The sequence below is a fragment of the Ranitomeya imitator genome, chromosome 4, assembly GCF_032444005.1.
Source record: "Ranitomeya imitator isolate aRanImi1 chromosome 4, aRanImi1.pri, whole genome shotgun sequence".
Classification (NCBI taxonomy): Eukaryota; Metazoa; Chordata; class Amphibia; order Anura; family Dendrobatidae; genus Ranitomeya; species Ranitomeya imitator.
Genome location: NC_091285.1, coordinates 338,969,146 through 338,981,841, shown reverse-complemented (window position 1 = coordinate 338,981,841; position 12,696 = coordinate 338,969,146). Strand labels below are relative to the sequence as shown.

Sequence of the window (12,696 nt, the reverse complement as noted above, 5' to 3'; positions counted from 1 at the left end):
TTAAAATTTCACCTCACAACATAGCCTATGACGCTCTCAGGGTCCAGACGTGTGACTGTGCAAAATTTTGTGGCTGTAGCTGCGACGGTGCAGATGCCAATCCCGGACATACACACACACACATACATACACACACACATTCAGGTTTATATAATATATATATATATATATATATTAGATATATGTACATATATATACACACAGTATAATTTCAGTTGTTTCACACTTTTTTGTTAAGTATATAATTTCACATGTGTTAATTCATAGTTTTGATGCCTTCAGTGTGAATGTACGATTTTCATAGTCATGAAAATACAGAAAAATTTTTAAATGAGTGTGTCCAAACTTTTTGTCTGTACTGTATATATATATATATATATATATACTGTTGAAACCAGAAGTTTGCATGTGCTATATAAATAGACACTTGTGCATGTTCTTCTCAATATCTGACATGAAATCAGAATAAACTTTTCCTGTTTTAGGTCAGTTAGGATTATGAAAATTATTAAAATTTACCAGATGCCAGAATAATGAGAGAGAGAATGTTTTAAGGTTTTTTATTGCTTATTGCAAAGTCAAAAGTTTACATACATTTCATTAGTATTTGGTACCATTGCCCTTAAACTTAATGACTTGGGTCAAAGCTTTGGGATATCATTCCACAAGCTTCTCACAATAGTTGGTCGGAATTTGGGCTTCTTCATTCTCATGGTGCCATTTATTTTGTGAAGTGCACCAGTCCTTGCTGCAGCAAAATATCCCCACAACATGATGCTGCCACCCCTGTGTTTCACAGTTGGGATGGTGTTCTTAGGCTTCCAGGCTTCTCCCTTTTTCCTTCAAATATAACAATGGTCATTATGCCCAAAAAGTTCAATTTTAGCTCCATCAAACCACAGGACATGTCTACAAAAATTAAGGTCTTTGATCCCGTGTGCATTTTACAAACATGAATTTGGCTTTTTTATGTTTCTTTTGGAGTAATGGCTTCTTCCTGATAGAGTGGCCTTTCAGCCCATGTTGATACAGTACTTGTTTCAATGGGGATACTGACACAATCCTACCAGCTTCTGCCATCATCTTCACAAGATCTTTTTCTTTTGTCCTTTGGTTGATATTCACATGTTGGACCAAAGCATGTTCATCCCTGAGACACAAAACACGTCTCCTTACTGAGAGGTTTGATGGCTGGACATTGCCATCTTGTTTGTACTTGCGTATAATTGTTTGTACAGATGAACGAGGCACCTTCAGGTATTTTAAAATTGTACCCAAGGATGAGCCAGACACGTGCAAGTCCACAATTCTCTTCCTGATATCTTGGCTAATTTCTTGAGACTTTCCCATGATGCTACACAAAGAATCCGTGTGTTTCAGGTGTGCATTAAAGTACATCCACAGGTGGGTTTCTAATTAACTCAGATGTTGCCAAAAACCAGAATTAGAAGCTTCCAAACACATGACATCATCGTATGGGCAGTCCAGAATTGTTTAAACGCATAGTAATCTTAGTTTGTGTAAACTTTTGACTTTGCAGTATTAAAACTGCCTTAAAACATTCTCTCCCTCATTATTCTGGCATTTGGCAAATATGCAAATATTAATAATTATGGTAATCATACTTGACCTAAAATGGGAAAGGTTTATTCTGATTTCATTTCAGGTATTGAGGAAAACACGCATATGTGATATATATGTATATATATATATATATATATATATACCTATAGCTCATCATATATTACTAGGGGGACCCCAAAATTAATGAAAATTGCTATTTGGAGCATTGATGACAGAAATGAAATGTGTCATGTTTACGATTGTGCTTATTATTCATATAAAAAAGTAAAAACAATCCTCTTTATTTCTATAAACTGAATGAACAGAATTAGGTTAACAGTTTTTTCCATTTACAAGCTCTGAGTCTGAAGAAAGTTTAGAAAACAGTTGTATTACATCTCCAGCGGATGTTAAAAATTATAGCAGTTGCCTCATTAACAACAGTTTTTCACCTTCATTAGATGCTGCATAATTTATACATTTCACACCTGGGAAGATAATAATTCACAATTACAATGGCATTTGAAGATATATGCAGAACATGCTAATGAGGTTATTCAGGCAGAATGAACAGTACTCATAGGGCTTGTAAACTACATTCTGTATATAAGATTTTATAAATAAACAAATATATTTACCGTATTATAAAAGTAGCCTAAGATGAGGAAGGCTCAGGATTGTGTTTGGAGCCAAAACGCCATGTATAAGCACTTATTGGAGAATAAGAATACTCAGTTTTTCACTTGAATAATGTTGGTGTGTTACCTCTTTTTCCTTGGATTACACTTTTAGACATTGGGGTAATTGCTCTGGGTCTTGCACCTATTTTATTTTTACCACTACCACTTTAGTCGTTTGTATGTATATGTATGGTGGAAATCTGGAAATCACAGGATGGATAGACATAGTACTGAAATGTAAATGATGAAAAAATGGAAACAAAGTATTGAAAACATCTCAATTTGTTTAGTATTGAGTATGCGCAAAAAGTGCAGAAACATATGCACTTACACACCTTACTATGCTATCGAAAAGGTTATTAATGGCTTTTGAGGCTTGTCAGTGACATCCAGTACAGAATGAATCAATCCCATCCCAGGAGCCATTTTTCAACATGACAATGCCACTGTGAGCAGCCTCCATGGCCTAAACCTATTACCGTGGCCTGCACTATCCCCAAACTTGTCTCTCATTGAGCACATTTGGGAGATCATGGGTCGGCAATTAAAAAAGACAGCTGCCAGCAGTGGATCTAGATGATTTGCATGCCCAAGTGCATTCAGCATTACAAAACATTCCTCAAACTCATTATTGGCATATCATTAACATGTCTATTGATCCTGTGATTTTTTGTGGTCCTGTGATTATCACACTAGTTTTTCTTCTTGATGTTGGAAGTTCAATTCTGACGAGTGTATATACTATATGTGTATATACCGTATCTATATATATAATTGTCTAAGGGTTTTTCCGTCTGTCTGTCTTTCTGTCTGTCTGTCTGTCTGTCTGTCCTGGAAATCCCACCTCTCTGATTGGTCGGGCACAGTATCGACGTAGAAATCCCGCGTCTCTGATTGGTCGAGGCCTGGCGGCCTCGACCAATCAGCGACGGGCACAGTGACGATGATGTCATAAAGGACGTAGAAATCCCGCGTCTGATTGGTCGAGGCCAGGAATGGCCTCGACCAATCAGCAACGGGCACAGCGACGATGATGTCATAAAGGACGTAGAAATCACACGTTTCTGATTCAGCAACGGGCACAGTCTGCTGCGAATTCTGGAATCATCATTGTCCTCCACTGCTGTCAAGTGCCGCCATTGTGTAGGGTGCGTGCCTGCGTCTCCCTGTATGTAGAATGGGTCGTAAACGAAAATATGCCAATGAGGATGACAGAAAAGCAGAAGCAGCAGCAAGAAAATGACAACATCGGGAACAGGAGACATCACAACAAACTGACGCCAGACAAGCCCAGGATGTGGAATCTCACAGACAACGTCGCCAACAGGAGACACCACAAGAAACTGACGCCAGACAAGCCCAGGATGCGGAATCTCACAGACAACGTCGCCAACAGGAGACACCACAAGAAACTGACGCTAGACAAGCCCAGGATGCGGAATCTCACAGACAACATTGCCAACAGGAGACACCACAAGAAACTGACGCCAGACAAGCCCAGGATGCGGAATCTCACAGACAACGTCGCCAACAGGAGACACCACAAGAAACTGACGCCAGACAAGCCCAGGATGTGGAATCTCACAGACAACGTCGCCAACAGGAGACACCACAAGAAACTGCCGCCAGACAAGCCCAGGATGTGGAATCTCACAGACAACGTCGCCAACAGGAGACACCACAAGAAACAGCCGCCAGACAAGCCCAGGATACGGAATCTCACAGACAACATCGCCAACAGGAGACACCACAAGAAACTGCCGCCAGACAAGCCCAGGATACGGAATCTCACAGACAATGTCGCCAACAGGAGACACCACAAGAAACTGCCGCCAGACAAGCCCAGGATGTGGAATCTCACAGACAACATCGCCAACAGGAGACACCACAAGAAACTGCCGCCAGACAAGCCCAGGATACGGAATCTCACAGACACCGTCGTCAACCGGAGACACCACAACAAACTGTTGTGCAACAGGAACAACATGATCGCCAAATTCATAAAAAACGAATGCTCTACCAACTAAGGCACGACCAGGACAATATTCAAAAACTTGCACATTATGTAACAGACAATGAAAGTACAATTCATGAACACTACTGTGGGAATATGAATGCAGTTTGCTCTAAATGCGACTCTCTGAATTTCATTGATGAAAAACCATCTGACAATCAGTTTACTCAATGCTGTCAAAAGGAAAAGTTATGCTACCGAGACCTCACTACTCAGATCTGTTTGAGCAGTTAATGAAAGGAATGCATCAACATAGTAGAAATTTTATGGAAAATATCAGAAGCATCAACAGTTCTCATGCGTTTGCTTCATTCGGTGCCAACAATGCACCGCCCCCTGGATTCGGACCTTATTGTTTTAACCCCTTAGCGACCGCCGAAACGCCTTTTAACGGCGGCCGCTAAGGGTACTTAAACCACAGCGCCGTTAATTAACGGTGCTGTGGAAAAAGTCAATAGTGCCCCCCACAGGCCGATTTTCTCCGGGGTCTCGGCTGCCGGGGGTAGCCGAGACCCCAGAGAACATGATTCGGGGGGTTTTTTACCCACCCCGCATTTGCGATCGCCGGTAATTAACCGTTTACCGGCGATCGCAAAAAAAAAAAAAAAAAAAGCGATCTCTTTTTAATTTCTCTGTCCTCCGATGTGATCGCACATCGGAGGACAGAGAAAAGGGGTCCCAGGTGGCCCCCCAATACTCACCTAGCTCCCCCAATGCTCCTCGTGTCTCCTGGTGGGTGCCGGCACCGGGAGAATCTTTGGGGTCTCGGCTGCCGGGGGTAGCCGAGACCCCAAAGAGCATGATCGGGGTCGGTTTTACCGACCCCTGTTTTGCGATCGCCGGTAATTAACTGTTTACCGGCGACCGCAAAAAAAAAAAAAGTAAAGTGTAATTCTCTGTCCTCTGATGTGATCGCACATCAGAGGACAGAGAAATAGGGGGATTTGGGGACCCTAGCATACTCACCTAGGTCCCTGGATCCTCTTGCTGCTCCTCCTGGCCGCCGGCAGAAGAAAATGGCGGGCGCATGCCCAGTGCGCCCGCCATCTGTCTCCATCTGCCGGCCGGCAGGAGAACAGCAGTTGGGGCTAAAATTAGGGTTAGAGGTAGGGTTAGGGTTAGGGGTAGGGTTAGGGGTTATGTTAGGGTTAGGGTTAGGGTTAGGGGTAGGGTTAGGGTTAGGGTTAGGGGTAGGGTTAGGGTTAGGGTTAGGGGTAGGGGTAGGGTTAGGGGTAGGGGTAGGGTTAGGGTTAGGTTAGGGTTAGGGGTAGGGTTAGGGTTAGGGGTAGGGTTAGGTTAGGGGTAGGGTTAGGGGTAGGGTTAGGGGTAGGGTTAGGTTAGGGGTAGGGTTAGGTTAGAGTTAGGGGTAGGGTTAGGGGTAGGGTTAGGGGTAGGGTTAGGTTAGGGGTAGGGGTAGGGTTAGGGGTAGGGTTAGGGTTAGGGCTAGGGTTGGGGCTAAATATAGGGTTTGGGTTGGGGCTAAATTTAGGGTTAGGGTTGGGGCTAAATTTAGGGTTAGGCTTCTTTCACACTTACGTCGGTACGGGGCCGTCGCAATGCGTCGGCCCGACATACCGACGCACATTGTGAAAATTGTGCACAACGTGGGCAGCAGCTGTAGTTTTTCAACGCATCCGCTGCCCAATCTATGTCCTGGGGAGGAGGGGGCGGAGTTACAGCCACGCATGCGCAGTCAGAAATGGCGGATGCGATGTACAAAAAACGTTTCATTGAACTTTTTTTGTGCCGACGCTCCGCCAAAACACAACTGATCCAGTGCACGACGGACGCGACGTGTGGCCATCCGTCACGATCCGTCGGCAATACAAGTCTATGGGCAAAAAACGCATCCTGCGGGCACATTTGCAGGATCCGTTTCTTGTCCAAAACGACGGATTGCGACGGAATGCCAAACGACGCAAGTGTGAAAGTTGCCTCAGGGCTAGGGTTAGGGTTGGGGCTAAAGTTAGGGCTAGGGTTGGGGCTAAAGTTAGGGTTAGAGCTGGGATTAGAGTTAGGGTTTCGATAAGGGTTGGTATTAGGGTTAGGGTTGGCATTAGGGTTACGCTTGGGATTAGGGTTAGGTTTGGGATTAGGGTTAAGGTTAGGGTTGTGATTAGGGGTGTATTAGGATTAGGGTTAGGTTTGAGGTTAGGGTTGAGATTAGGATTAGGGGTGTGTTGGATTTAGGGTTTTGATTAGGGTTATGGTTAGGGTTGACATTAGGGTTGTTTTGGGGTAAGGGTTGTGATTATGGTTAGGCTTAGTGATTAGGATTATGGATCAGGTTGGGATTAGGGTTAGGGGTGTGTTGGGGTTAGGGTTGGAGCTAGAATTGGGGGGTTTCCACTGTTTAGGTACATCAGGGGGTCTCCAAACACGACAGCCAATTTTGCGCTCAAAAAGTCAAATGGTGCTCCCTCCCTTCTGAGCTCTGCCGTGCGCCCAAACAGTGGGTTACCCCCACATATGGGGCATCAGCGTACTCGGGATAAATTGGACAACAACTTCTGGGGTCCAATTTCTCTTGTTACCCTTGTGAAAATAAAAACTTGGGGGCTACAATATCTTTTTTGTGAAAAAAAAAATATTTTTTATTTTCACGACTCTGCATTCTAAACTTCTGTGAAGCACTTGGGTATTCAAAGTTCTCACCACACATCTAGATAAGTTCCTTGGGGGATCTAGTTTCCAAAATGGGGTCACTTGTGGGGGGTTACTACAGTTTAAGTATATCAGGGGCTCTGCAATCGCAACATAATGCCCACAGACCATTCTATCAAAGTCTGCATTCCAAAAAGGCGCTCCTTCCCTTCCGAGCTCTGCTGTGCGCCCAAACAGTGGTTTACCCCCACATATGGCGCATCAGCGTACTCGGGATAAATTGCACAACAACTATTGCAGTCCAATTTCTCCTGTTACCCTTGTGAAAATAAAAACTTGGGGGCTACAAAATCTTTTTTGTGGAAAAAAAAATATTTTTTATTTTCACGACTCTGCATTCTAAACTTCTGTGAAGCACTTGGGCATTCAAAGTTCTCACCACACATCTAGATAATTTCCTTGGGGGGTCTAGTTTCCAAAATGGGGTCACTTGTGGAGGGTTTCTACTGGTTAGGTACATCAGGGGCTCTGCAAACGCAACATAATACCCGCAGACCATTCTATCAAAGTCTGCATTCCAAAACGGCGCTCCTTCCTTCCGAGCTCTGCCGTGCGCCCAAACAGTGGTTTACCCCCACCTATGGGGTACCAGCATACTCAGGACAAATTGGACAACAACTTTTGGGGTCCAATTTCTCTTGTTACCCTTGTGAAAATAAAAACTTGGGGCCTACAATATCTTTTTTGTGGAAAAAAAAATATTTTTTATTTTCACGGCTCTGCATTATAAACGTCTGTGAAGCACTTGGGCATTCAAGGTTCTCACCACACATCTAGATAAGTTCCATGGGGTGTCTGGTTTCCAAAATGGGGTCACTTGTGGGGGATTTCTACTGTTTAGGCACATCAGGGGCTCTCCAAACGCGACATGGCGTCCGATCTCAATTCCAGCCAATTCTACATTGAAAAAGTAAAACGGCACTCTTTCTCTTCCAACTCTGCGGTGCGCCCAAACAGTGGTTTACCCCCACATATTGGGTATCGACGTTCCCAGGAGAAATTGCACAACAACTTTAGTGGTCTAATTTCTCCTGTTACCCTTGTGAAAATAAAAATTTGTGGGCAAAAAGATCATTTTTGTAGAAAAAATGCAATTTTTTTTTTCACGGCTCTACGTTATAAACTTCTGTGAAGCACATGGGGGTTCAAAGTGCTCGCCACACATCAAGATAAGTTCCTTAAGGGGTCTAGTTTCCAAAATGGTGTCACTTGTGGGGGGTTTCCACTGTTTAGGCACATCAGGGGCTCTCCAAACGCGACATGGCGTCCAATCTCAATTCCAGCCAATTCTACATTGAAAAAGTAAAACGGCATTCCTTCTCTTCCAAGCTCTGCGGTGCGCCCTAACAGTGGTTTACCCCCACATATTGGGTATCAGCGTACTCAGGAGAAATTGCACAACAACCTTTGTGGTCTAATTTCTCCTGTTACCCTTGTGAAAATAAAAATTTGTGGGCAAAAAGATCATTTTTGTAGAAAAAATGCGATTTTTTTTTTCACGGCTCTACATTATAAACTTCTGTGAAGCACATGGGGGTTCAAAGTGCTCACCACACATCTAGATATGCTCCTTAAGGGGTCTAGTTTCCAAAATGGGGTCACTTGTGGGGGGTTTCCACTGTTTAGGCACATCAGAGGCTCTCCAAACACGACATGGCGTCCAATCTCAATTCCAGCCAATTCTACATTGAAAAAGTAAAACGGCGCTCCTTCACTTCCAAGCTCTGCAGTGCACCCAAACAGTGGTTTACCCTCACATATGGGGTATCGCCATATTCAGGAGAAATCGCACAACAACTTTTGTGGTCTAATTTCTCCTGTTACCCTTGTGAAAATAAGAATTTGTGGGCGAAAAGATCATTTTTGTGTAAACAAAAGCGATTTTTTATTTTCACGGCTCTACGTTATAAACTTTTGTGAAGCACTTGGGGGTTCAAAGTGCTCACCACACATCTAGATAAGTTCCATAAGGGGTCTAGTTTCCAAAATAGTGTCACTTGTGGGGAGTTTCCACTGTTTAGGCACATCAGGGGCTCTCTAAACGTGACATGGCGTCCTATCTCAATTCCAGCCAATTCTGCATTGAAAAAGTCAAACGGCGCTCCTTCACTTCTAAGTTCTGCGGTGCGCCCAAAAAGTGGTTTACCCCCACATATGGGGTATTGGCGTATTCAGGAGAAATTGCGTAACAAAATTTATGGTTACATTTCTGTTTTTACACTTGAGAAAATAAAAAAAATGGTTCTGAATTAAGAGGTTTGCAAAAAAAAGTTAAATATTCATTTTTTCCTTCCACATTGTTTCAGTTCCTGTGAAGCACGTAAAGGGTTAATAAACTTCTTGAATGTGGTTTTGAGAACCTTGAGGGGTGTAGTTTTTAGAATGGTGTCACACTTCATTATTTTCTATCATATAGACCCCTCAAAATGACTTCAAATGTGATGTGGTCCCTAAAAAAAAATGGTGTTGTAAAAATGAGAAATTGCTGGTCAACTTTTAACCCTTATAACTCCCTAACAAAAAAAAATTTTGTTTCCAAAATTGTGCTGATGTAAAGTAGACATGTGGGAAATGTTATTTATTAACTATTTTTTGTGACATATCTCTCTGATTTAAGGGCATAAAAATACAAAATTTGAAAATTGCAAAATTTTAAAAATTTTCGCCATATTTCCGTTTTTTTCATAAATAATCGCAAGTAATATCGAAGAAATGTTACCACTAACATGAAGTACAATATGTCACGAAAAAACAATCTCAGAATCAGCGGGATCCGTTGAAGCGTTCCAGAGTTATAACCTCATAAAGTGACAGTGGTCAGAATTGCAAAAATTGGCGTGGTCATTAAGTACCAAATTGGCTCTGTCACTAAGGGGTTAAAATTCACGATCTACCATCGCACTGGAACACTTCACCCAGAAATAGGACAACCACCAAAATTTGCACAATTATACATCATTGATACAAATGAGGCTACAGAACAAAGGATGAACCTAAAAGAAAACGAAAAGTGTGATGCTGAACTGATGAACCAAATTGCTGTACATTTACAAAAAATAAGCCCATTTGCTGCCGCATATCGCATGCTAAAAGACGTTCAAGCTGAGGAGGAACAGAGGGCTATACAAAATGGTACTGAAATGCCTTCTATTGTCATGGCCATTAAACAAGAATGTAAACAGGATCCCCGACTTTACAACAAACCACGTGTAAGTGAGGTCGCAGTTGTTTTTCAAAATGATGATGGAGAACCTCCTTTTCAAAGGGATATATTAGTCCATCTTAAGCCAGACGAAAACAACCCTTTGGTTCCTAAGACACAACGAATTAGCATTTTGCACAGCAACCTTGATGCTCTTCTGTATCTGCTATTCTTTCCAAGAGGTGAACAAGGGTGGCATGAAAACCTAAACCAACAAGGAACTTCAAGAAGAATTACACAGCTGCAATACTACAGTTTTCGTCTGTCTGTCCGAAATTACTTCAATCCTATTTTAAACGGTGGGAAACTGACACAACAGTACTTAGTTGACGCATATGTTAAAATTGAAGCTAATCGTCTAAATTTCATAAGAATGAACCAAAAACAACTTAAAGTTGAAGACTACTGCGTTCTTCAAAAACATTTGCAAAAACAATCAATTGAAAAGGGAATTCCAATTGGAAAAACAGTAATCCTCCCGATAGTGTCAATGTCCTTCTTTTGTCCGATGATTTATTTAAATACAGTTACAGTTCATGTAATGTGGTTTATATATTTTGATGATCTGTTTCATAATTTCATTCAATTGTGTTAAGTTCTATGACGTAGATGTCATAATGGTTGCCATGGCGACAATGTCATAAAGGTTGCCTCAACCAATCAGCGACGGGCACAGCCTGCCGCGAATTCTGGAATCATCATTGTCCATATACTACGGGGACATACATATTCTAGAATACCCGATGCGTTAGAATTGGGCCACAATCTAGTCTATATATATAATTGTCTAAGGGTTTTTCTGTCTGTCTGTCCTGGAAATCCCACGTCCCTGATTGGTCAAGGCCGCCAGGCCTCGACCAATCAGCGACGGGCACAGCATGGCGACGATGATGTCATAAAGGTTGCCTCGACCAATCAGCGACGGGCACAGTCTGCCGCGAATTCGCCTCGACTAATCAGCGATGGGCACAGTATCGACGTAGATGTCATAATGGTTGCCATGGCGACAGTGATGTCATTAAGGTTGCCTAGACCAATCAGCGACGGGCACAGTCTGCTGCAAATTCTGGAATCATCATTGTCCATATACTACGGGGACATGCATATTCTAGAATACCCGATGCGTTAGAATCGGGCCACAATCTAGTATATATATATAAAATATATATATATATATATATATATATGTACATATGTGTGTGTACCTATACATACACATACACATCTTGGCAATAAAGCCTATTAAAGCATAAGCAGCAGATCTTGATGATTTGCATTGCAAAGTGCATTCAGCCAAAGTAAAACATTCCTCAGACAGCCATTAAGAACCTAATTGATAGCATAACAAGAAGTGTAAGTGCATATTTTTCTATAATTATGTGCATGGCGCTCATACTTAACACTGTATAAGTTGAAATATTTTCAAAATTTAGTTTCCTTTTTTTATCTTTTACATATCATTAACAGGTATACTTTTGACTTTTGGTGTTGCAGATTCAATATTGAGGATTGTATCTATATAGCTATCTGTATATATATAGACATTTATTCATATTCATATGTAAGTTTGTGGGCTTTGGTCTTGTGACTTCATATGTTCTACTCTTACTTTTAGGAGCATATCTATGTTTTATCTGTGTTCGAAACTGCATCAAAGTAGCTCTGACCTGGTTGACCCAACTCTCGTTCTGTAGGCCAATAACAATTTTCTTGACAGCATCACTTTGCTTGGTTTTGACATGTCCAGCTCTGAGAAAAATAATATGTCATCTCAGTTTGATTACATCCTCCAGCTTATTTCCCATTTGTAGCGAAGTGGCTTTTGCTGGATGGGGCCTCACTCTGTTTACCTATAATTGATTGCTTACAGACCCTTCTCTGACATTGGTACCTGTTGCTGGCTCTTTTTCAGGTCAACTGGCTGCAGGTACGTGTGAGGTTGTTACATACGACAGAGATAGCAGTCAGCCACGAAGAACCATAGCCCGACAAACTGCTCGCTGTGCATGTAGAAAAGGACAGATTGCCGGCACAACAAGAGCAAGACCAGCCTGCGTAGATGGTAGGCACGTTTTATTATTTTGTTACATTATTCTGATTATTGTATTGCGTGTATATTTGCATTGGCTGTTTTGCAGCATGGTATACATGCAGGACACTCTCTGATACACGTATGCAGTTCCAACATGTTTATGTTTCTCAGCGGTGTGTATCAAAGCATTGTTTTATAGCCGTACGGCCGAGGATAAAGATGTAAAAGAGTGAGCCAGACATTTAATGAAGCATTCTAATATTCTTTGAATTTTGAATAACTGGACTCAAAACATTTTTGAATAATGCAATAAAAATGTAGCTTATGAGATGTACCCACTGCTACCCGATTAGAAGCTTAAAAAATGCATTTTGCTCCAATTCAGATTCAGAGATTTAATGCCACCCTTAGGCTAATGTGACTTCTTCTGCGTGCAAGCTAATGTTGTTGGAAAAAAAGCACTTCCAGCATTGTTAGAATATTATTATTATTTTTTTATTTCTAGTATTTTGTCTCATTAAAATTATCACTGCATATGACT

At 41.9% G+C, this 12,696-nt stretch overlaps 1 protein-coding gene across 1 annotated transcript in view; it reads left to right on the top strand.

The window, feature by feature from the left end:
* Positions 1-12,696, top strand: part of TAFA5 (TAFA chemokine like family member 5) — an 875,188-nt gene that overhangs the window by 375,637 nt on the left and 486,855 nt on the right. The window contains exon 2 of the mRNA XM_069764979.1: positions 12,036-12,185. Within this exon, the coding sequence (XP_069621080.1) occupies positions 12,036-12,185 (150 nt within the window). The remainder of the gene's footprint in view (positions 1-12,035; positions 12,186-12,696) is intronic.